The 26477-nt window shown below is 40.4% G+C and overlaps 2 protein-coding genes across 3 annotated transcripts in view; both read right to left on the bottom strand.

Moving 5' to 3' along the window:
- Window positions 1–2781, bottom strand: part of LOC310986560 (copine-9-like) — a 35265-nt gene extending 32484 nt beyond the window's left edge. The window contains exons 1-2 of the mRNA XM_083972509.1: window positions 2494–2781; window positions 512–552 (exon numbers count right to left, since the gene is read on the bottom strand). Of these exons, the coding sequence (XP_083828635.1) occupies window positions 512–552; window positions 2494–2570 (118 nt within the window). The 5' untranslated portion in view covers window positions 2571–2781. The remainder of the gene's footprint in view (window positions 1–511; window positions 553–2493) is intronic.
- Window positions 2782–3668: 887 nt separating this feature from the next.
- Window positions 3669–24280, bottom strand: mtmr14 (myotubularin related protein 14). Of its 2 annotated transcripts, XM_083972295.1 has the most exons (19): window positions 23319–24280; window positions 22327–22475; window positions 20643–20751; window positions 18160–18235; window positions 17001–17061; window positions 16089–16211; window positions 15029–15102; window positions 14723–14793; window positions 14287–14361; window positions 13911–13977; window positions 13663–13748; window positions 13128–13204; window positions 12542–12578; window positions 12108–12178; window positions 11941–11999; window positions 11384–11516; window positions 9970–10146; window positions 8683–8889; window positions 3669–7617 (listed from the first exon to the last, which is right to left on the bottom strand). In XM_083972295.1, the coding sequence occupies exons 1-19, from the start codon at window positions 23454–23456 to the stop codon at window positions 7437–7439; spliced, it is 1971 nt and encodes a 656-aa protein (XP_083828421.1). In that variant the 5' UTR covers window positions 23457–24280; the 3' UTR covers window positions 3669–7436. The 2 variants fall into 2 exon arrangements, with proteins under 2 accessions (XP_083828421.1, XP_083828422.1); XM_083972296.1 differs by lacking the exon at window positions 8683–8889.
- Between the last annotated feature and the right edge of the window lie 2197 nt (window positions 24281–26477).

Below are 26477 nucleotides of genomic sequence, written 5' to 3' on the forward strand. Positions count from 1 at the left end.
GCGCATGGTGTGGTTTAGAGGAGTTCCCCCATCGAGGACTCACTGTCACCATGGGGACCAGAATCGAGGTCCCCAGGGGTCCAGGCTGATTTTTGAGGTCTAAGTTTTATAGATTGGCTTAGAATTAGGTTGAGGTTTGGGCAAGGAGCTCAGGAACGCATTATGTCAATGAGTCGTCCCCTTGGGGATATACACAAACAAACATGGATGTGTGTGTGTATGTGCAAGTGCGTATGTGTGAGTGTGTGTGTGTGTACCCACTACCCAGGAATCATTAAGTGCCAATCATGCTCCAGTGATTAGTTTCCCTAATTAGGAACAAACTTGATTGAAAGTCTTTTCCAGCTCAACCTTGTCTGTCACTCGGCTGCTGGATTGTTCAGTTAAAGCTCTGTTCGAAATTCCCTGTGTTAATGCTCACTGGTGCTTGACGTGCCTTGATTTATATTAATGAATAATGATTTTGATTAGAAAATAAATAAACAAGAAATGTGACAGTGGCAGCAGTTACCTGGATCTGACTTGGAGAATGTGTCCATGTCTAACAGGTTCCTGCAACATAAGGAAAGACATGACTGTTAGAGACTCTTCTTTTGTTTTCTCATACATTTCTTCTATTTGGGCAAACATATGTATTAAGGGATTTATTAGGGCTGCATGTTGGCAGTGGTTTCACTCCAGAAAGGCAACAACTCCCACATCTATAAAAAAAAATTGAGGGGCAATGAATCATCAACCAGAATAAGAAGCTTTTCTATACAAAAATCACATGTGCACGACTGGACCTGCTGCCTTTCACCTGACACTCCCGACCATTTTTACTGACCGCTGCGAGACACTGAAGTCATTTTTTCTTGTAACGTTTCATGCGTGAGTCCTTCTTGAACATAATATGTGGAAGCTGGGTATCCAATCAGATTCCTCCCCTACCTGCTGAGACTGACATTATCTCCTGGCTCCCCATTCTCGCTGACCTACCTGACATTTTCACTCTGGCAGCACCACCAATGTCACATTTTAGCTTCCACCTGACAGCTCTCCAACCTAACCCTCCCCTCTGGCGAAGAAATGGTCGCTAGGATTTCCACTTTTCACAGAATAATTAGTTTCTCTGTCATCCCTCCTCCACAGCTTTATAACTATACTGTATCTGCTAAGCCCCGCCCACATGTTGGGGAGACAGTCAGACTTTTGAGATTTGATTTGAGGGTCCTGAAAATGATTCTGGGGAGAGATGGCTGATTATGGAGTCCCCAATAATCAGTGGGACTGCCACCAAGGATAACTCAAAGTTAAAAGTTCCTAACATAAAATGCTCCATGTTCTAACAACGTAAATAATATGTTGTTAGAATAAGAAAAAAAAAATCTTGTTACTTTACATTACACAAGTCAAAAGTCCATGTGGAATATAACATTTTATTCATTACCTTAATCCTGCCCTATGTTTTCATTTAATAACATGGGCGAAGTCACTACATTGTGAAATTTCCACAGGGACCCAACAGACCAAACGTATGGTTTAAAATAATTAAAACAGTCACATCAGTTACACATTTAACCATTTGTATCACATTAGAAAAGCACTGCTGTTGAAGGGCAGTGGGTTAGGACACATTCATTTATCTTTAAGCTTTTATGAATTGTTGATATGTTGTTGTGTTTTATTTTCCCATGATAGCCTACTTATAATTTATAGTTTCATCCTGTTTTATGAGGGGCTTGGTTTTCTTAGGCCTACTGCAAAACACTTTTTAACTTTGTCAAGTTTATTAATAAATGAATACAGTTTATTTATATTATTATCATCATTATTAAATTAAACTGTTTTATTGTTAATTCTGATATCCCCTTTTCTTTTAAAGCCTGACCTTGACACCAACACAAACATTTGTACATTTATAATTAGATTATGTTGTTTTAAATTAATTATGACTTCTTTGAGAGAAAAAACAAACATCCCTACATATTTTGTCTGTTTTGTTTTGTTTATTTATAGAAAAACAGTCAAAGAAAAAAATCCTATAGAGCCCCACAGTTTGGGTTTCACTCTAATGTTGGTTTCTATGTGGCTCATTTGAGATTTGAGGTTTTACAGTGAGTTACAGTGGGGCTATTAGATGATGATTCCTGTTCGTCCTTTCATCTTCCTTATTAGATGAACCATTGTTCAAACCAGAGTCAGTATCTTTTTCTTTTCATGTGATCTCAGGAGCTCTCCAAAGCTCTCAGAATAAACCCTGCACTGATGGTTACTGCACCCCCACGCACTTCTACACCCACAGCACATGCAGATTGTTCCTTAGGACGAAAATAAAGAGTTCATACGCGCGCGTTGAAGAAAATATTCTGAGTTCAACCTGAGAAAAAGTCTTAGATTAATAGAAATTATATGTAGAAATAATAATGACAATAATAATTATAATGTTAATAATAGCAACTTTAATATCAAGCTTTAAAAAGCTATCAGTGTTTTAACAATTGAGCTTCTTACCTGCAGGAAACTGTGACTTCAATTTTAGTGGCGGGGACGGTGGAGTTGAGGGGGTCGAAATCTCCTATTGTCGCCATGGTTTCAAATCACTTCCCCGGGCAATTATGGTTGAAGTTCGCGCTTTTATTCCCGCGCCGAGTCTCCTTGAATCGGCTCCAGGGTGTTTGTTACATCCACAGAGAAGGTGCGAGGGACCGGGGAGAGAGGAGAGAGGAGAGATGGGGGGCGGGTCTGTGGTGGTGGTGGGCTGAGGGCTCCGGTAGACGCGCCTCGCGGAGGGTTAAGAAGAGGCATACCTGAGGATGAGGCTTTCATTCATATGAGAGAGAGAGAGAGAGCGAGAGAGAGAGAGAGAGAGAGAGAGAGAGAGAGAGAGAGAGAGAGAGAGAGAGAGAGAGAGAGAGAGAGAGAGAGAGAGAGAGAGCTCCTTCAGTCTCTCCTCCCGTCGGCAGATGGAGGTAGAGACTCCTTGGTTCCTCCTGTCGCGTCTAACTTCTCACTTCGAGTCTGTGTATGGAGGTCGACTAGTGTCGAGAAGGAGCGGGCACTGTTGAGCCTCCATACAGAAAGTTACAGTGATTTAATTTCCTTGTGGATGCAACATTGGCATTGACCTCAAAAGTAATGACACAAGTTAATTCAAACTTGTATAAAGTTACAAGGAAGTGATGATATTTTATATCCAAATGGTAAAAGTAAACTTCGCTGTGACGTCACAATGTTCTGGAAATCCCTCCAACACTGTAACTCAGTGTTTTCCAACCTTGGGGTCGGGACCCCACATGGGGTCACCTGGAATTCAAATGGGGTTGCCTGAAATGTCTAGTAATTGATTAAAAAAAAGGAGAAAAATACTAATATAAATATTTTTCAAACTAAAATTATGATTAAAAACACCACACACAATCTTACATACTTTCACTTTCTCAAACATAAAATGAGTTCAAATAAAATGCAGTATATAAAAATATCTGAACTGACGCATCTTGATTGACGGCTGTTATTACGTGACTGCACCTGATTACGGGGGTCGCTACACATTTGTGATGTCAAAATGGGTTCATGAGCCAAAAAAGGTTGGGAACCACTGCTGTAACTCAAGAAACTGTGACCAACTTTCCTGCAACCTTACTGACTCTAGCCTACTGTTGAAGGAAACAACCACAGAGCGCAGATTTCAGTTTTTCTTTTATTCACAATTGCTACCTGCTGCTCAGTTCACCTTTCATTATAGTCTGTCACCTGCCAACAATTAAGCACAATTTATAACAAAAAAAAAAAAACAGGTAGAATTACTTAGAAATGCGTCAACAGTACAAAGAAAACTCTTTACACAGAAAACATCTGAATGAGTGCAATACAGCATTTCAATAAAAGATTCTGAAATAAAAAGTAATCTGTAAAACAAATAAAATCATTACAATTCACAAATGAGATAAACTTTAAGTATATCATGCAAATGTGGTGAGTGAAAAAGTACAAACTGAGTGAGAAAGAGTGAGATTGAGTGAGACTGGGGAGCATAATAATAGTAAATCAGAATTCAGGATTACATTTAACTTTCGTGGTGACTGTTTCCTTCATTTGAAAATAACAAGGCTTTTATGTCCTGTGATTGGCTGTTCGTCAGTCGCACAACGGCAATGATGCCAAAATAAAAACAAACTGAGACCACGACTGAATCTGAAGTCCACTTCAAGACAGATAGCTTTAAAAGTTGAAAAAAAAAAAGGTTAAAACCTCAGAGGGAGATATGGACGTGGCCTGAAATGACTGAAAAGTCTTTACTTGGCTCAAATAAAACTGGGTAGACTGCTGTCCGGTCAGTGTGCGTGGAGCTGCAAAATTAAACCAGCTTTAAATTAAAGAACTTGTATATGTGGTCAATATAAAAACAATCACTCACACATGTCTATTAGGACAAAGGGATGAGAAGTGACACGGCTTAGAAAGCAAATGTGTTGTGTGGTATAAGAAAACAGACTTTGGCCTCCAGAGTCGAGCAGAACACCAAATTCTACTAGTTAAAGAAATTGAGATTTTCTGTAATAAGTTTGTTAGCTTTCTTTCTGAAAGAGAGAGAGAGGGAGATCGACTCATGTCAGAGTGAGAGTACTGAGTTGGAGTTGGGACACGCTACAGAGAAACAACGAGCCTGGCTCCGTCCAAGTGTACAAACTAACCCACCTACAGACTAGCACGAATCCTTTTTGTTTTTAAAGTCTATTTCTTTAAAATCACTCTGTTTGCAGTTGTGTGTGTGTGGCCTCGACAAACTCGAGACATGTTGTTGTTTATTATTGAGCTTGAGGCTGTGTGCACATTTCTGAGCATTATACGGAGCTAAGCAAGCTGTCTTCCTCTTTATTCTACAACCCACGTACATGATCAATGTCAATCTTCTCATCTCGCTCTCAGAGGGAAAGTGGAGAAAAGTACCCCCCTCCAAAAAAAAAAAAAAAAAAAATCCTACTAAAATTCATAAGAGAATCAATAAAACCACTAACTTTTAAAGGCAGAAATGAAAATCTCTTTGTGTCTGTTTCACTCTTCTGGGGGAGAATGCCTAATATGTCTATTGACCAAAATCCCATCGCTTTTACTTCATCGAGAGCGTCAATAAGACTCAGCAGCTTTATGTTACTGCATAACAACAACCAAGAGAGTGATCAATGAAACCCTAAAAAGCTTTAATGCAAAGCTAACGCTTTTAATGCTCTACAGTCAAAACACTTATCAACAATGAGCAGCGAAACCCTCCAAGCTCTTAAAACCATTTAAGAAACAGAAAAATACACCTGAAACTGGACCAGAGGAAGTAGAGATCGGATCCAGTGTTACTGAAGATAACAAAGGCACAACAACAGTCCTGAGGTACAGCAGCCGTCAAAACCGTAGTTTTAAATTAAATCTCAACAGAACTCTGTCAAGAAGAAATTACTTAAAAAGCACGGATCTCCTTAGTCCGAGTAGTCCGAGTTAGAAATGTCTGTCCAAGTGTAACCTGAAAGAAGGCGCACATGTTTCTGAGCAACATGTGTGTGTGTGTGTGGTAATGGTTGGGTAGAAAATATCTCAGCACTGACAGGAATCAAGCGGACCTCGCTTCACTAGATCCCCAACAAGGGAACATGGACAAGGGCTTCGGTTCACAGATTTACCATGACAACGCTCAGTGCCTCTTATGCTAACTTGTCAGTGCTACTGAGGAACACAGAGAAATGCCTGGATATGGACTCAAGTAGAGGATGTGGACATTACAAACTTGCAAATGAGAAAAAATGGATAAAAGGAAGAAAGAAAGAAAGAAAGAAAGAAAGAAAGAAAGAAAGAAAGAAAGGAAGGAAGGAAGGAGCAGCTTGGTTATGTTCAGCACTTCAATCTTGTTGATTATAATTTGCGACAACGGTGCTGTGTGAATCCATTTCCTCTGTGCATGTATGAAGATCCAAACTAAATGTATTAAATCATATTAAACTTGAAAGTTATCTTGTTAGATCATAGGATCTGTCGCCCCCCTAAAGACTCTCTTACTCTCACGCCAAGGGTTCCTTGCTGAGAGCTGCTGGTCACTACAATCACTTGGCCCTATCTGCACCGACTGTGAAGAGATGACACAACTAAAACTGTCAGACAATGTTTGCAACTTTCCAAAAACACCCTCCATCCAACAGGCTTGCCCACTTCATTCACTAGTTGGGTGTCCAGAGACATGAAAATGAGCCTCGAGGTCTCTCAACCTTTTCCATTCCTTACAGATCTACTTCCATTACTTTCCATGAACACAACAGAGCGCAACAACATAATTGTGTGCGCCCTTATCCCTCCTTTTTTGTGCAGTTCGCTTTATCTTGCCACTCTGGGGACCTGCAGCCATTTGAAACATATAAAGTGCTTCTGTCTTTACATGTTGTCAGGATGACATCCTCCGTAAATTAGCTCGGTATCCCCATGGGGATTTTTTTTTTTTTTACTGTGATTGAAATTCAAACACCAGGACAAAACCCTGGTAATAAACTCACACGACGCAAAGGCCTCGTGTGAGTTTCAGCTGAACAGCAGAAACAATTCTGCACAGAGAAGACACAAGAATTTCATCCTCCGTTACAAAACAATCTCTTCATGGACAGGAGTAACCGTTCCAGTGACCAACAACTCTTACTGTGCACATGTGGTATTTGAATATTGCATTACTGGTTAAGACTTCATTTTGAAATAAAAATCAAACTCATCCTCGACCTCGGCGCACTTTAAGATGTAAGCTCTAAAAACTTTTCGATAATCTGATTTCAATCAACTGTGCCACGTTACAAACCAAAAGAACAGTTGTTTCTGTCCGAACACATTAAGTGCTTTGTTTAACTCGCCCTCGACATCCACCTGAAATGAACAACTGTCCTGTGCTCGGATCAATAAAAAGGATAGCAGCACAAAACAAGAGAGATAAAAACACACTGCTTCCTGTATGTGGGACGGTCACTGCAAGGACTCTTGAGGGATTACCTAAAAAAAAAAAAAAAAAAAAAAAGGTATGCACAGATAGAGGAAGAACAGAGGAAGCAAGAACTATTTATATTCTGCCAGTAACAGGTAGCGACCCCACATTCTCAGCCTTTTACATTTCAGCAGCTAGAAAGCCCTCTAACTTCCCTCCCTTTTTGATTCTGTGGCTGAAAACATTTCCCTCCCTGAATGTGACAGATGCACTCAACATAGAAGATATAAAGTCATGGAGAGTTGGAAAGTTGGAAAAGCACAGAAAAAAATAACCAAAAAAATCAAATAAAATCCAGGGCATGTAAAAGAAAAAGAAAAAACTTAATCCCTGAATTGAACAGAGATATTTGGCACTTTATTGCACTGAGTCCAGATATGTTGAACAGACTGTGGATGGATGGATGGAAGCAGAGGAGGAGGAGTGCCTGAAGTCACATTGAGAGGGTTCAGACGATGGCGTTTGTGCCTCGCAGGCCGACCCCGCGGGCAAACTGCTCCAGCAGACCGGAGATGGCACCAGAGGGGCTGGGCGCTGAGGACTTGAGGCCCACTGTGGAACTGTAGGCCGCCAGAAAGACTTCCCGCACCGCTTCCAGACGAGCCTGGCGCTCGGAGGGGAAGGGGCACCTGGAGAAACAAGAGACGGAGGACTTGTTTTAAACGTGCTGAAACCCTCAGGGCTGAAACTAGAGGCTTAAACCATCAAAGTTTAATCACTTTGTTTTCGAGCCCAGGTGCATATTTTTACCTCATGGTGTTAGAGAGATGTTGTATTTACTAGACTTTACTGTTCATGTGTGTTTTTATATATTAGAGCAGTGATTCCCAAACTGTGGTGCGCAAGCTGCTGCTAGGGGGTGCGTGACATGAAAAAGGTAATGGCGATGCTATGGTGTTATATGATGTTATATTTGACCAATAAATCAGTTCTTTTTTTTCACAGTGTAAATAGTATGATTCACGGAAATCATTTGTAAACCTGAATTAAAAACGTATGCCTTTTTTTTTTTTTATGTGTCATGCATTGGTTGGAAAGTAGAAAGGGATTCACAAAAAGTTTGGGACTGCTGTATTATGAGGATATGAGGAGGGAACATTTCACTACAGTCAGTCAATGTCTTTCTGTCTGTGGATGTGAGTTCAGGTGAATTAGTCCCAGAGCAGTCAGGTACAGCGGAGGTGAAGTGGAACCTGAGCCGAGCTGAGCTGCTGATATCAGGTGCTGTGCCAGTTGTAAACAATCTGGTCTCTGGTCTCCAGTTCAGCTCACCTTTGTTTTGTTTTTGTTTTTAAAAATTGCAGTCTTTGTGTTTTAGTTGGTCTTGTGGGAGACGATAACCCTGTCCGCAGCTCATGATGTGAGCTGTTCTTCATTCTAGACCAACTGAGTGCTGCTGCTACACTGGAACTGGTTTCCAGGGCCGGGGTCAGTTCTTTGTCTGTCATTGGTGGTGAAGGTGTATGAGGACACTGACCTTATATAAACTGCTCATTCTTGAGTTCAGTGGACATTTGTACCAAATAATTAAAAAAAAAATCTAAAGAAATTCCTTCAAGGTTTTACAGAGATTATGTGCTCACAGGTTAAAACTGACCTCAACCTTGACCTTATAGTCCCTAACCTTGAAAATCGAATCCACCTATCTTTGAGTCTAAGTGAACGTTTGTGCCAAATCTGAAAGAGTTCCTTACATTCGTCCACTGGGACCGTCGTCTTTAAAACTGAAGGGCAGCGGGGAATCATAGGCAGCAGCGACAGCAGATGAGGTGGACGAGGCCGAGGCCAGTGGTGGGGGGAAGGGCGTGTGGTCATGGATGCTGCCACAACCAGACACTATTTGCCAACTCCCATACTCTGTAGAGAGGGAGGAACCTGACCGAGTGTACTCTGCTGCTAACCTGAGAGAGAGAGTCAGAGAGTGAGAAATACTTTGACGAAGTGACGAAGCATTGTAAAAGAAAAATAAAAAGGTTATATTTAGGCATTAACAGCATGTGGTCAAGGTTAGATTGATGATTTATTTACAAAAATCCAGATCCCTTTAACAAAGTGCTGAGTCTCTGAAAGTGAACCATTGTCTCTACAGTCATCTACTACAGTCATGCACTGACTTTGTGTGCCCACTATCTGCCCCAACCACTTCAGCCACTGTCAATAAATTCAATTTTTGTGCACATAATCTAGTCAGCAATTGGTTTTCATACAAAAACAACTTAGCTGTTGCAGATTAGTTGTATAAAAATGTAATTTCCAGGAGCATTTTAAGGAGGATTGTGTGTTTGTTTTTTTTTAATTTTGGGGAATCTTAGCTCAAGACATGAAGCCTAGCGTGCAAGAAGACAGATATTGTGGGTATCCTTCCTGGAAATAAGTGATTCCCAATCTCCAACTCTTTAAGGGGAAACAGGAAAGGAAATATGAAGAGGAGAAATAATCTAATCTCTCTCGTTTAACAAAGAAAGAAAGAAAAAAAGAAAGAAAGTTTGGGAATCAGTGGACTGGTAGAGCAACGCTGAATAGACTGGACAGCCTTCCTGACTGATCTTGTGTTACTGTAGGTAGGAAGTCAGAGGCCAGTTCTGGTTTCATGCTTTGATTAACGCGATAACCGTAATAGCATATTTGACTAAACTTGATTAACCACGAACTGAAGTTACTTCTCTGTTTCCTACATGTCAGCGGTCAGACTTTTACAGGCAGTTCGTTATAATGAAAATACTGGATGTGCACAATATGACCATTATCAAAGTAGTCATATTGAGTGTCAGCGCTGAACAGCAGAGGAAGAGACTGTCTCGTAGCACAAACACGAGCCGAAGCTTCAGTCCTCGGGCTGTGCTGTAAACACGAGGGGCTCCAGAATGAAAGCACTTTGCCTCTGGTGATCATCCAACATTTACACAGCTCAAATGTCTGCATAAAAATAAGATGTTGCGCAAACTTGGGACCACATGATGAAGCTGCATCAAATCACTCACCTTCTCCCGGGGACAGCCAATGGGCTGCTGCCAGTGCGTGTGACAGCGTGCTCTGATTGGTTGGAAGAGGAGGAGCTGGAAGACCTGGCCTCATTAAGTGGATGGGAGAGGTGTTCCTCCAGAGGGTTCTGCTTATTCCAAACAACCATCTGAGGGGAGGAGGTGGGGCCTTTTCTCCTGAGGAGAGGAGAGGGAGGCATCAGCAAGAGGGAAGGAGAAGCCTCTGCAGCACTGTGGGTCTGTGATGTTCAGTTTACCAAATAACTAATGTTGTAACTGATTGCTGATTTTTTTTTTTGTGAAACTACTTTATCAAGTGTTTTTACCAGTTTTGATCCCCCAAAGCCTCATGTAAAAATAATGAATACAAGAGATAGAGGTAATGATGTTTGGTGGATGAAAAAACTAATTTCTCCATCTGTGTCCCATAGCTTCTCTGCTTCCCCACCCCTTTAGAAAACTAACAGCAGGACTGATTCAGTTCATTTGAATGGGAGAAGTGAGCAAGAGCACAGATTATGACAGATTATTTTGCTCCACAGTCACCAAAATAAATATGGGAGCCATTTTTCATGAGCGACAGATCTTCCGAACAATCTGACATCAACATGACATTTAATTTTCAGAGGCTGATTCTGTAAATTCTGTATGTCTCTCTGATATTTTGAGCACATGGTGAGACACAGAACAAGTTTGTCTACAATTTTCTGAAAAAATTATGTGTGTAGAGTGTAAATTGTGGCCGGGCCGAGTGTGGAAAGAGAGAGTTTTTCTGGGCTTTCTCCCACTCTAACTGATGATGTCACCCACTCTGACACGAACATTCCATGCAATACACAACCATTATAATCTCATAATTTCTCCAAAAATGATCATGGTCATTGATCAGGGATTGATCAAAAACTATATGACCTATCAAAACGTGGAGTAATACGCCAATACACAAGACTTGTGTCTACTGTTTAAAGTTCAAATGAAGTCTCTAGGTGAAAGTATGCCTGAGCAGTAGACGTTTGTTAAACTCCAAGGATTGGTCTTTTTCGCTCTTTTTTTTCACCCGTCCCATTGACTTCGATGCAAAATTTTGCGCAGTTTTTCGCAAAAAATTCGTAAACTGTTGAGAAAAGTAATAGCACACCGCTTCGCCCGGGCACTGGTCCCTGCAGCTACGTATTTCATAGCTGTTGGGACCAGTGCCCGGTGCGATGGCCCTAATAAGCAACACTTGTCTTGTATCTAGTGTTTTGGTATGTTATTGCTATGTTTTGACATAAACAATCACAGCCACGTTCATTTAATGACATGAAGTGCACACCATTTCTCACCAATGCAAATAAAAAACACCTTCAACCTTTTTTCAATTGCTGAATTGAGTGCGCGCTTGTGTGTGTGTGTTCTTGTCCATGATACTGACCAGCTGGAGGCCTGGGGTTGGCTGGAGAACAGGTCCACGCTGTCATTGGTGAGGCTGGAGGCTCCACCGGCCTCCTCTGTAATGAGGGAAAACTCGCTGCTCAGACTGGTCACACTGCCACGATCCCTCGATTCTGCACCCAAACAGAAAGCTCAACACTGAACACTTCTCCAAAACAAGACTGCAACTTGTGCATTGATAAATGTATGGAGTTCAAAGGAGAAACATAGGAAATAGAAAGATTCTTTAAGCTCCCTTATCTATTATTTTCCTTTAAATCCATTTAATAAAAAGTTTGTGAATAAATAAAAAAGTTTATACCTTTTATTCAAAAAACACATTCATATTTCTTTTAAATCAATTTACGATTGTAAAATAAACATGTAGGCCTGATGATGACCTCCCTCAATGACTGAAACACACTCAATCCACTGTATTTTATTAAACTCATATTATGTATACATTTGTGTTAATAAATTCAGGAAAATTAATTTGAATGTTGAATCGACTACATCCATCAGAGGTTTTGCACAGGCCTGTGTCAGTGTCTGACTTACTTAACTGGCAGAGGTCTTCCACAGTAAATTCACTGTCTTTGAAGTGGGAGTTCTTCCTTCTGAAAGAAAAAGAAGAAGTGATGAAATGACAACAGATGATTCAAAACCAGTGAAAGAATATTAGATACTGATAATAAGAGAATAGCGAGGTAAATGGAGGCACATACCTCTGTTTCTTAACAGCAGAGAACTTCTCTGAGACAATGTGCTTCAAAAAATTGAAGCAAAAAAAGAAAATCTGAGGGAGAAGAAGAATTTTTGATCAGAGCAGGAAACGACACCATTCATTGAAGTCATTCAGAGAAACACATCACAGCTACACTGTCATCAAAAGATACTACTACAGTTGATGAATCAGACCACTGACACCTTTTCTCTAATTAACCTCCAGTGTAACCTGATCTGAACATCAAGCTCTGCTGACTTCATGTCAAAACCGCTGCTATAAATGCCTTTCAATCTGAAAGAGACACCTTATTTCTTCTTTTCAGTTGGATTTATGTAATACATAGAAAACTCTGTTTCTGTCTTGTTACACTGAAAGAAACTTATGGCATCATCATTGTGGACAAAATAACCTATATAGATACAATAAACTCACCTCCTCCCCTTTGGAGAGTCGATCTGGCAGCATGTGACTGGAAACAGAAACAGAAAATGGACTGCATTATTATTTTAGTCAAGAAAACTATTCCATGAAGTCCCGTGATGATCATGCAAAGACTTGAGTTCCTAAATCTTTCTACTTGAATCATGGTTGCACAGTTAGTCAAAACATTGACCATATCCTTTTTTCCCTTTATAAAGTTAAAATGTTTCACAACAATTCATTGTTGAACCTTTGTGTTGTCAGTAGTGATAACAAGTGTTTGGGGTGGAGTTGAAAACAGTACAGGAATCAATAGAAATAACCTGAAGCCCTAATACGATTCAGCTGATTTACACTGATAATCATGAAGGGCGAAAAATTAAGTGTCGGAATATATTGAGGTGTGTGTGTGAGAGAGAGAATGTGAAGTGGGAGTGTATAATATATGGTTAAAATCAGAGCCACGGTCGCTTTTCAACTATGTGTGACAAAATAACAAGGTGCGTCTAAAACAAGACGGCACCAAGAAGTTGAAAATGCACCTCTAAAGGATTCATCACATGGAAAGTCCTGACATAATGAAAGTGGTGATTTTTACCCGAAGAGGAACCAGTCATAACTGATGGTCAGATACAGGATCTCAGCTGGCTCCAGGCTGGCGTGCACCGCACCGTCCTGTGACGTGACAGAAGCAGGTCAAACACCTCACGTTTCAATCATCCACAGCATGTCATACAGCTCTGAGCACTTAAACTAGATTTCTTATTCAGTTTATGGAACTTCTTAAGTGTAGACCGACTGCATTTTCATGACATGACACAGCTACTTAAGTTGTGTTTTAATACAGAGGAGGGAAACTGAATCATGTGTAAATCAAGAGGATTTGGGGCTTTGTATATCAATGGGTAGAGCAGAGGCTACAGTCTTCACAGGTGGCCCTTTGCTGCTGCATGTCATTCCGCCTCTCTCTGTCTCCCTATCTCCTGTCTCTCTAAAGCTGTCCTATCAATCAAAGGCCTAAAAGCTTGAAAAAGTATAAACATAAATCAAGTAGATTTATGTGGAGAATAAAGGAGATTTTAAAAAGAAAATAAAAGAAAAGCAAAGCAAAAGGAGAACGGGTAAGGACTTACTGCCCACAGGGAGAGCCTGAGGAGGGACACAAACAGAGGTGTCCGGTCCCAGCCTGAAATGCAGTGCACCAGAAGGCCACTCTCATCTGAAACAACACACACAATCACTAACAAGACCAACAGCAACCTTTAAAAAGATCAGAAATGCACAATGAATAGGTATGTAAACTATACTCAGGGGGGACTTTGTGACATGGCTACGTGGACTGTCTGAACTGTGAGTGCACTGACACACAAGCATCACCTACCATCCCTGTTGATGATGTGGAGCAGTAGCTTCAGGTAGTTCTGGGTCTGCTCGACCAGGTCCCATGACTGATCAACACACACACACACACACAGGCAGAGGGATGGAGACAGAGTTAGTACTGCTCTCCATATATTCATCCTTACAGGTGAAAAACACAGTCTGGCTCTTTTTTGACCAAATTACATGTCTGATATTGGTTATGTGGATGTGAACACTGTTTGACTTTACAGCGAGAGTCCCACTAGAACTATTGTTGTGTGTGTGCAGTGCCAGTTGTGAATTGCAAGCACAACAGGCTGAACAATGGAGGACACAGAGAGAGACATCACACAGAGTAGAGTGTAGGAGAGTAGAGTAGAGGTAGTGGCACTAACCTGGTATTGACTCCAGTCAATATTCAAGTTCGGAGTAAAGCACACAGGGATTGTCAAAGGAGCATCCACATAGTCCTGTCAGAGACACAGTGACATCACATTAATACAACAGACACCAGTTACTTTAATATCACCATTCTTCACTCATCACTGAAGAGAAGTAAATTTGATGTTTGAGTGAAGGATGTCTCTTTATTTCATGTTTTTTTCTGCGCCAACGGATAGAGAGTTGAGAAAGATGTTCTGTCTTTGCCGCATCTTCTTCATATCAATATGGGCTATCTAGTCCAATAAAGACTCGGACAGTTCTGTATTTTCAAAATCAATGAATAATTAACTGAATATTGATTGGTAAAGCTCAACTATCGATTAAGGAAACTGGTTAAAAATCTGCATCCCTATTCCCGTGGTAACGCAGACTGAACAGACCCTTTACCTGATTCCAGTTGAACACCAGACCCTCGGCTGTGTAATCTCTGTCTTTGTAGTCCTTAAAAAACTCACACCCTTAAATACAGACAAGAAGAAAATCATCACGTTATCACATTAAACTCATTCACTAAAACAGACAGTGACAAGAAATGTTTCAGAAGTCTCAGAAGGGGGGTTTTCCTGACTTTACTGTAAGATATAACCATTGTTCACTACAAAGGCTCTGAATATTATTGTCAATTTAATGTAATTATTTTTAACTGATTAGCAAAGTCTGTAAAAAAAAAAAAACTCTGTTGTAATTGTGTACCTGGATAAGGCACAGAGAGCAAGGTGAAGTCTGCATAGCGTTGGGCCTTGTCCGCCTTCTCAGAGGATGTCACACTGCACACAGAAAAACACAGACCACAAACAAACAGTATTTAAATACACACAAAGAACTACATGGAACATAACATGTCAGAACTGAGTATATCTTGATACATATGCAAAGAGAAACTGCAGCCAGACACTATGGCAATAACCTCAGACAAGTGTTGCCAGTAGCTGCTGCTTCCCCGTTGTAGTGACGTTTATATGTTGGTGACGTGGTGCGAGACATTTTACAGCATTCAGTTCTGCATGTTCCCAAACAATTCATCTTTAGTTTCATCAGCCAATAAAACCTTTTATCTTCTATAAACATGTTCTATAAAGCCATTCACCATGATTTACATATGATGAAATCAACTTACTTCCTTAAGGTTGTCATTTGTTCAATAAAGACACTACATGTGAATTATTTTGCCACATCATATTGTACCCATACCTACTTTTATTCATCACACTGATGCTGCCCATGTTTTGTACAAATAATTTGAAAAATAAAGTATATATATATATAAAAAAAAAAGCTTGTCAATTGTTGTTTTTTTTCTCTACTTCACACCAAAAAGCACAAACAGAATTTGGTGTCGTCTTAACTGCACAATAATATTCAGGAAAGGTTAAAAAGCTAAATAATCCCTATGGTGGAGATCTAAATTATTTAAGATGACTCTGTAACTCCCTTCGGCTTCATGCAAAATCAACAATTCTTGATTGTAGGTCATGTTTGAGTGTTCGTTATGAGGTATCTCTAATCTACCTCCAATCGAGTGTCACTGGCCAGCTTTTCCAACCGTTGACACCTTTTCACCTTGTGGATGTCCCACATGAGATCTAACAGATGAAGATTTCAACTAGATCTTGAGTCTCTCCAAATTCAACACAGTCACCAGCACCCATCAACAACAACAAAAAAACAGATACACTGAGTCAGTAGGTCCACTGGGTTCAGATGTGAGTCAGAGGAAACACTGACCAAAATAGCTGTGAATGCTGTTACTCACTTGAGGCCAAACTTAACCTTCTTGTTCTCCACCATCAGGTCACAGATGTAGCGGACCGAGAGGTACCGCAGCAGCTTAATGTCGTGGCCTCGCACCTTGTCGAAGAGCTGGGAGTCGCCATTCCTGAGGACAATTGGACAGAGAGGGACAAAGATATTCAGCCAAGAAAACAATTGGTAGTCTATTCTCAGGTAGATGTTTCCCTCTGGAGAAATATGATAACTTTGCCTTTCAGCCATGACTTCAAATTCAAATAATTCATTATTTATGTTATCATGATTACAAGGGGGCAGCACAGTGCACCCCTACCCCTACCCCATGTCAGCTGAGACTAGGGGTGTCACGATTACTTGTTTACATAATTATTCGCGGTATTAAACACTGCAATTACTCGAAAAGATCCCTAAATAAAGTCACTTTCCAAAAAAGATTATGTTGAAACCATATCGGCAGATCAGCGCCAAAATAAAGATAAATGCCCATTTACCTAACGTAACATTGAATTGGTGGGTATTTAAATGTTAGCGTGTCATTTGTAATTAAAAAAATTATTAAAATAAACTTAAACATTTGTTATAGATGACAATTAAAGACTTGAATATTTCAAACACTTCCCCTGGGCCTGGGGGAATAATAATTGGTCATATTTTAATAGATACTTAAAATATTTTGTGTAAATAATTAGTAATGTAATTATATACTATATTTGGTTTTATAATAGTGTTGTGAAATTAATTAATGCATAATAATCGTAACAAGTGATTATTTCTCTGACAGAAATCATACCAAAAAAAATCTCTAATCGTGACATGAGACTGGTTCCCACAACCTTGTAAGGATTAGCAGTATGGATAACTATAAGGGATCATTATTACAGACATAATGTTTGTCTAGTGAAAGTGATTTGATCACCTGACTGCATTGTCATCCTCAGGAACCTCCTCTGACTCCGTCCACGTGTCATCACTGCCCCCTACGAAGGAAACAAGCACAAGAATGAGCATGAGCTACCAGCTCCAAAACTCACCAGCTTGTCCAGTTATTTTTAGACAAGGCAACATGTCATAATCACAATATAAACAATAACCCATTAGCAAATGACTTCATTCACTCAGTTCATTGGCCTGTCTTAGTGTGTCACAAGTATTTTGGAAATGAGGAATGTCTGAGGGCGTTTTATTGTTCCTGCTCTGCTTGATGTGAGCCAATTACAGCGATGTGAAAAATGACAATAAAGCCTCCACCACCTACTATTTCAACAATTGACTGAAATGATAAATCGATTCAATGTTTCTTAAAGTTTCATATCTTCCTTCCCCAAATCCCAAACTCGCCCTTCTCTTTATCTAACTAACACTCATTACACAAGTCATTCAAACAAAACATAACACACGCCCGAAAACAAACGGAGAAATGAAACAACAAAGAACAAACACAGTTAAAAAGACACTTGTGGGGGGAGTCACAGTGTTTATCCACTCAGCATTCAGAGCAGGAAACAGGACTAGGTCTAAGCCTAGTGTATGTCTAAACCACATATGATCAAATCTTGATTTTATAGCTGCCATGCAAAATATCATCACTCCGTCACCAGTCAGTACAGGGACAATGCAGGTTACCACTGCTGAAGTGCAGGCAAAAAGAAAAAGCTTGGCAGAGTGTGTCAGTCAGTGCTGAAATGCATTTTGTGAATGGCATCAACGTTACGAATCAGAAATGTCCAGTTTACCTCTTAACACAATGGATGGAATAACACATTTACCTCCAATTTTTTTCAAAGCTTTACTGGAATTTTTTGTTGTATGATAGTTAATATAGACAAATAACTTCATATTCAGTGTGCTTGGAGAACCTGAATGAAGCTGTCACCTCCATCTGTTTCAGAGAACATTAAGTCCCAATAGGAGAAGTCTGGCAGCTGTCTGTTAGCTGATGCATCTATTCATGGGTCAGAAAGTACGCGTGGAACTGAAACCTCACATGGAAAATAAGTCGGCCACAACTTCCCCTGTTATTGCTAAATTTATTGTGTGTGTGTGTGTGTGTGTGTGTGTGTGTGTGTGAACAGTACCTGAGAAGATGTAGTTGTAGCCTGTGCGTCCATACAGCTCCCCCCAGCCTGCTAGAGTGGATGACCGGCAAATATGCTGCAATGAATACAAGATGTTTTATTTGATTGTTCACATCACCATGTGGGACCACAACATTAAAAAAAAACAAAAAAACAGGAAGAGACAACCACAGAAATCTGTAAATGTTGTGCTAAGATGACTCAGGTATTTTCTTATTTTAACTCCATAACCAGCCCTCGGGAGGTTATATTACAGGTCTGTTAACACACAGAAAAACAATCTATGTATTTCAAATAACAAAATCGGGGTAGATTTGTGTGACTGATGTAAGTCATTTTCAGATTCCTAGAACTGGAACTGGTGTGATTCACAAGCTCTTTTGTTTGCAATGTCAAACAAGGAGTTCCTCGGTTTCAATAAGACTTAAAAGCAGCTTGTTTTGGGAGTCTCAGGGTCATGTGGGGGCCTATATAAAGGTCCCTAGCTAAACTCAAACAGGGGATCCTGTGATTAAATGGTGAACATCTCAAACCTACAGCTAATAAGGACACCTGGTCTTCTGCATTTTACTACTACAAAATTTTTATCGACTGGTCTTTTATACCATACCATACCAACTTTATTTATAAAGCACTTTAAAAACCCAGTGGACCAAAGTGCTGTACAAAATCACACACAAAATATACAATTGGCATAAGACACAAAAAGTACATAAAACACAACAGAAAATAATAAAGAATAAAATAAAGTGCATTTAAAATAACACTATACAAAACAAATAAACAATTAAAACATAGCGCATAGGTGAGTCAAACAATAAATAACCGACAGCAGAATAAAAGACATCAGTTAAAAACGGGGTCAAAGGCTATGGAGAACAGGTGAGTTTTGAGGCGCTTTTTAAAAACATGCAGCGATGGAGCTTGTCTGGTATCAAGAGGCAGGTCGTTCCATAACTTTGGTGCCACAACTGAAAAAGCGCGGTCCCCTTTAAGTTTGGTGGTCATTTTCGGGACTTTCAGGAGCAGCTGGTCAGCTGACCTGAGGGGGCGTGTAGGGGCGTAAGGTTCTAACAGCTCAGAAAGGTATGGTGGGGCAAGGCCATTAAGAGACTTAAAAACAAATAAAAGAATTTTAAAATTAATCCTAAAACGAATGGGCAGCCAGTGTAGTGCAGTTAAAATGGGGGTAATATGCTCACGTTTATTTATGCCGCTTAAAAGGCGTGCAGCAGCATTTTGTACCATCTGAAGACGGGTGATGGCGGATGCGCTAACCCCTACATATAAGGCATTACAATAGTCAAGCCGACTAGTTATAAAAGCGTGGATGGTCATCTCTAGGTGCTGCCTTGAGAGAATATGTTTTATTTTAGCCAACTGCCTCAGTTGGAAGAAACTTGACTTCACAACTGCCGTGATCTGACTGTCAAGGTTTAGCCCAGGATCCATTTTTAGACCAAGGTTTTTGATAGTAGGTTTTGAGTATTGGGCCAGTGAACCTAGATCAATGGATGGAGTCCCAGCAGTGCCATTAAAAACCATCACCTCAGTTTTATTTTCGTTAAAATTTAAAAAGTTGAGTGCCATCCAGGCCTTTAGGTCATTAAGACATTTAAAAAGTGGTTTCAGAGAAGATGCATTATTCTTTTTGAGGGGCAGGTAAATCTGGCAATCATCTGCATAGCAGTGGAAGGATATGCCATGTTTGCGTAGGATGGACCCCAGTGGGAGCAGGTATAGTGAAAACAGAAGAGGGCCTAGGACCGAACCTTGTGGTACCCCACATGGGAGGGGCGCACAGGAAGACATAAAATCACCAATGTTGACACAGAAAGTTCGGTCTGCTAAGTATGATCGGAACCACTCTAATGCTGAGCCCCTAATACCCACCCAGTGTTCTAAACGAGAGATTAAAATTTTGTGGTCCACTGTATCAAATGCTGCAGTTAAATCTAAAAGTAAAAGAATCACACTGTCCCCAGAGTCGGTAGCTAAAAATATATCGTTAAAAACTCTCAGTAGGGCTGATTCTGTACTGTGGAGATTTTTAAAACCAGATTGGAATGTTTCGAGAATATTGTGTTCTTCCAGAAAGGCCATTAATTGACTATACACTATCTTCTCAAGGATTTTTGAAAGAAATGACAGCTCGCTAAGCTTTAACCCATTGTCATGTTCATACTGACGTGTGTTTGCTCCCTGTTAATTCCTTGTTTTTGCTGGAATGTTTATACCGTATATTTACTGCAGGTTTATTTTATTATACTTACTATATACATTTCTTAGATTGTCCAGATTGCTTGCATTTGTTTTTGTTTTGTTTGTCAGTTGTGCAGTGCTCTGGTCAGCTCAAAACCAAACTGACAAGTTGCTCATTTTGTCCAAGCAGAGCACGTTTGTAGTGTAGTAGTAGCAGTAGTAGTAGTAGTAGTAATGATAGTAGAAGAGACAGTGTATAGTTGACAGTGGTGTAGCAGTACCTTGCCGTTGTAGAGGATAACAGGACAGACGAACCTCCCTCGGCAGCGAGCCAGTTTACTCCGGTTCACTAGGTCTTGCAGTTTACTGATCTGAACTGTGCTCTCAAACCTGTGTACACACAAACCACCGTGTTTTCCATTAGACTCTGTAACTAAACCTTATTAAGTACATTATATAGACAATGTAATTACAAAGTACTTGAAATAAACAATTGTTCACACACACTGTTGCAGCTTCTGAAATAACAAGCCCCCCACCCACCCACACCCCCTACATAATCAGTTGCTCTTATCTCCTGATGTAGGTAACAGTTAACTGGGTCACTGAGTCTCGGCCACAGATCAGGATTTAAACAAACAACCATTAATACTTTCATTACATTCACCAAAGTGTTTCCAGGGACAACAAACAGGAGTTGAGTGATTAATCTAAATGTGAGTCAAGTGACAGTAAACATTCAAGGTAATCAACTCAGTACTGACAATATTACGAGGTTTTGTGACTGACTGATAATGAATGATTCACATCGATCAATCTTTGGCAGATCGGCATGTAGACTTTTTACCCTTTTTGGGCCCTTTTAACTTTTCAAATTTGTTTTAGTGGATTGAAAACAAAAAAGGCCAACAACCAGTTATTATTCTGTTATCTGTTCAGCTTCTGATTTTTTAACCAACTATTATAATCAACAGTGGGAAAAATATATGGAATAGATGGATCATGAATACAAACTGAGGTTTTGTAGGGACACTTACAGAATACCATGCAGGTATATTATCAATATGTCTGTGAATATACAGCCATTACAGGTATGCACTGCTGCATATCAATATAAAGAAGGACATCTTTATGATGATATTGAACTCTTGTCAGTGCTGCAGTTTATGATTACTTTAGGGCAGTTTAATACTTTTGTTCAAACAAAGGATGAAAATACATCCATTAAATAAGTTTTTACTCTCACGTATAGGAAAGAAACAGGGAAAAAGAAGCTTAAAAGACTTAAATATGTAAATGAGGAAAAGCAACAAAAACCTCACACTTGAGAAGCTGACACCATAAAATATTTAATTTATTTCCTAGAAAATCGACCGCATCACAATATGTCTAACAATAATACAAGAGTGATAGAGGATTGCAGCCTTATCGCCCTCTTGTGGCTATTGACCAGTGATATGGATATGATATTAAATACCTGATAAAAAATTGGTCATTCCTGTTGGTGAAATTTATACAGATGGACAAACTGTTTCACTACAAAAATAAAGTTGTCTCAGAATATAGCACTACTGTGAATCTCTTAAATCTTACTTGCCATTCACACTTCCGTTTTGCCGCGTGACCCGTAAAATGAAAACATACTGCTGGGAGGTCAACTTTTTTTCAAACAGGCAGGATTTGCCAGCCAACACTATGGCTTTGTTGTGAATAACTTTTTTACTGCTATGCTAAAGTATTTCCTTTTGGAACTTGGATATTATGAAATTGTTTAACAGCAGGGAGAAACAAGGATTTATTGCCATTTCCGGCAACAGTGTGACCTTTTGTGACCTTTGCTCCTTGCACCACCACAGGTGTGCATGATTACAGGGGGTAACACAAACAATCAACAAACAATTGGTCACCGAGTGGACTGGACTTTGTATTGGAAAATTATGGACTGACTGGACAGTGAAGAAGTACCTGTCGCTTTCTCCCTCTGGGCATTCATACTCCAGGAAAACTATCTGCCGAGGGTAATGGCCACATACTTCTCCATTGGGGTTGTGGATGACACTGTACTTGTAATCTCTGGCAAACAGCTCCAGACAGCGCTTCTCTATCGCCTCCACCTGAAGGAAAACAAAAACAAGCGTGACATAATAGTTGGGAAAGAAGCTCATTTTTAATATACAGATAAAGAAAACTTTAAAAAATGTGTGCAGAGACGAGGAGTCTGTTTCCATCCCTGTAGGTTGTGTTATTACTTTAGGCACTATGGACAAACATGGTAATTTACATGAAATGTTGGTATTCAGGAGGACTATTGTCTTTTTCCCCCACGTCTATGAACAAATAAGATTTGACCAATCAGAAAACATAGATCCACATAGCCACTCTCGATATGTTAAACACCCTACAAACAGATCTGCAAGGTTTGTGCCAGACGATTGCTTACCTTGATGCAGACTCCCATAACTACCAGCCAAGTGCATGGATGCCCCTTCCTCGTTCAGTTTTACTATGCCAGTTTGCATTTTTACTGCCCAATTTGCATTCAAAATCTATACACACACAAATGTGTTTTGAGAACTGTTGTGGAAAAGGGTGGGAGAAAGTTAAATTATACTAAAAACTATAAAATACTTCATGTCAGATATGAATGTGTTTACAGGGAAGCAAACACCAACACGCACCAAAACAACCCCCGGTGTGAGGCAGCAGGCAGAGTCTCCACATAAAAACACTGCACAGTAATGGACACTAAGAGCTGTCTGATGGAGACCGTGCATAATAAAACAAGCTATGGCTGCATGTTTATAAAAGATCAGCAATCAGGACCTGCAGCTGAAGTTATTTCACTGATCTGTAAGGCCACATCACATGGATCGAGTCTGTCTGGAGTATTGAGACAGACAGGTTGACAGGTGGCTAAAAACACACTGGGAAAAAAAGAAAAACGAGCCCAGTCTTACCCGAGGAGTGACTTCCTTCGCTCTGTATTGCGTCTTGGAAAACAAATCTATCAAATCCATTATTTCCTCGCTCTTTCTGACCGACAGCCCTGGCGCCGTGAAGCCACCGGCCGCGGAGGAGGGGGAGGCGGCCATCATAGCGCCGCGACCCGAGGCGGTGGCCTCTAGCCGAACTCGACCTCCTTCAAACACCGCAGAACCTTGTCCTTTGGATCGGGAAGACCGACCAGGCCATCCCCTCCCAGCCAGCTTCTTCCTGACTGCCCGCTTGAGGGGGCCGGAGCCGGGAAGTCTTCCTGAATTCAGGGCACCGGCGAACTGCTCCAAACTCCAGACAAGAAGCTGTTAGCCAGCCCCGCACGGCCACTCACACACTCACCACGGCGGCGGCTGCTGCTGCTGCTTGCTGCAGCTACTGGAGGTTAGCACGGCTAGGTAAGAGAGAGGCTGCCTCGGCTACTTCCCAAACATAGGCTGGTGGTCGCTTCCACGAATCCCAAAACCTCGGAAACACATTTGAAACAATTTCAGACCCGTGTAGTCCTCCACCGCATCACCGCCGTTTTGTTTTCGTGTCTGACATAAAGGCAAAAACGACGGTGGCCGCTTCTCCACACCGCGACCAGCTAAACCGAAGCTCCAGTCAGCTGCAGCCAGGAAACGTCCGGGATCCTTCCCCGGCCTGCTCACGTTTCCTCAATGTCACGTCTTCATGTCTCCCTGGTAACCGTGACCATGACAGCGAACGGAATAAAGTTGTACAGAAGTCGGTCCTGTAGCCGCAGGAGCTAAACGCTGTTGTTGTTGTTGTTGTTGTGGCGGTGAACGACAGCCCCAGCAGTGGAGAGTTGTGTTGCAATCTGTGTACGACAGCCTGAGAGTACAACAGGCGGTAAACAGGAAGCTAATAACACCACGTGACGGCCGTCTCCCCTCCTCCCTCCCTTTAAATGACGCCAGTTGTTAATCTCAGCGATGTTTTGGACTGGCTGCCACCGAGGAGGAGGCTCCGGCTGCGGCCTCTTGCTCCCACAGGCCACGCCCACAAATGGAACGCCTCCCTACGCCCCATTGGTCCGCTGGAACGTACGTCAACGTCGACGTCAACTTTAAAAAAGAAAATGTTGAATGTTTCTTTAATACTAAACAATACAAAATATTAGTACTGAAGTTTTAAAACAGCATTACGTTGGAATATAAATTAGTTTGCTGGGTAAAAATAAAGGTTAAATAAAAAAAAAAAAAAAATTATATTTAATGATTTAGGCAACAAACAAAAATATGGTAGATCAGAGAAAAACAATAAACAAGAGAAAAACGGAATACTTAAATATAATAATAATAATAATAAAAACATAAAATAAAAACAAAGAATAAAGGAACAAATAAAAACCAAACAAAAGCAAGTGGTTATGTAGTCCATATCGATGTAGGGCGTTTTTTATATTACAAAATTCTACATATTTTTTGTGAAATCATTTGTTAAACAGTTGTCAAATTAAGAAACGACTTATTTGTATAACATACTATTACAGATTAGCCTCATTGAGAGAAAACCTGATCTCAAACACAATATAAACTTAAGTAAACACATCTCTGACAAGACTTTTATTGTGCATTTATCCTGTATTATGTGTATTTAAGCCCCAGTCATATTGCATTGTCATCATGTGTTAAAGGTACTGGGAGTGGTCTGATGCCCTCCAGTGCAGAAGTGTGTTGGTATAGTGAAGTGTACATGAGATGGCAACATTGTGTGTCTGACAGGGTCTGGGTGTGTCACCTTGATGGGATCTGCACCAGAAAAGCTGATTGCTAGCTTTGTACCATATTTTGTGTTTCCCTGTGACTGTACAAATAAAGACAGAAAACTCAGAGCTCTGGATCCTAAAACATACATGTCTGATGTTGTTCTTTCCTCCACCACACCCTGTAGCTTGATCCTGCTGGCTCCCCTCCTGTCGGTAGGCACTAACCAGTATGACGGTACCTCACACACTGGCATAGTGTCAGGTTTATCAGTCACTGCTGATGAGGGGTTGAGAGATGGTTTGGAAATACTTCTTAGGACGCAGACTTGGACACTACATGATCAGGTGTGTAAATGAAAGGGAATTACCATTACATTTGTGATCTTTTTTTCTTATCTCAAAGGGATTGTCAAAATATGTGCAAAAAGCATATTTATTCTAATGAAGAATAGCCTGAGTGAACCTTAATGTGATGATGCTTTTACTTACTGAGGAAACCTGATGTCTCTTTATTCACCTGTGCAGCAATGCTTCCCTCTAGTGGATGAATACAGTACTGATTCTCCATTATTGACTGAACCAGGATCAGATCTGGTTCTAATAAGTGACCACATACAGTAGTCTAGATCAGGGGTTCCCAACCTTTTCCAACTCAGGGCTCACTTGAAAATCTAAAAAATGTTCACAGCCCACCTTCGTCCCTATAAACAACACATAGAGTGATTCCCAACACGATACAGGATTAGTGAAAATTGTCTAGATACTTATTGCTGACAAAGAACAAATGAATAACCCCACTATCATTTCACAAATTACTTATTACTGATTTCAGCACTTAATAGCAAGAAAATGTTGAATGTTTCTTTAGAAAAGCAAAATACTAAACAAAACAAAATATTAGTACTGAAGTTTTAAAACAGCATTACGTTGGAATATAAATTAGTTTGCTGGGTGTGGTCTAGACTAGTAATGAATAATGAGGGATTTGTAAATTCAAACTTCAGGGCTACGCAACTTCCTTTGTAAATTTGCCTCATATGCAAAGAAGTCAAATTCCGCCTCAGTATTCAACACCAAATCATTGTTTGTCAGTTAAATCGGTTATGGTCAGGTTTGTTTACATCAGATCATCTGTAGGTGACCTGATATCACTTAATTCAACTTTTACAACAAACTTGAGCCCCGTGTTTTTTTTTCAGATATCTGTTAACATATTGGAAAATGAAGAGAAGTTAATGATTGAACTGAATGAACTGATTGAGGAGCTTCTGCAGATTTATTTGTGGTGGTGTTTTCAGGCCTGACTGACTTGTGATTTTTTTCTGCCTGATGTGGGTTTACTGTTTTTAAAAAGAAACGCCAGAAACCAGGCTTTACAAAGGTGATGAAACACTCTGGTGCCTAACCT

This window comes from Trachurus trachurus (genome assembly GCF_905171665.1).
Source record: "Trachurus trachurus genome assembly, chromosome: 5".
NCBI lineage: Eukaryota > Metazoa > Chordata > Actinopteri > Carangiformes > Carangidae > Trachurus > Trachurus trachurus.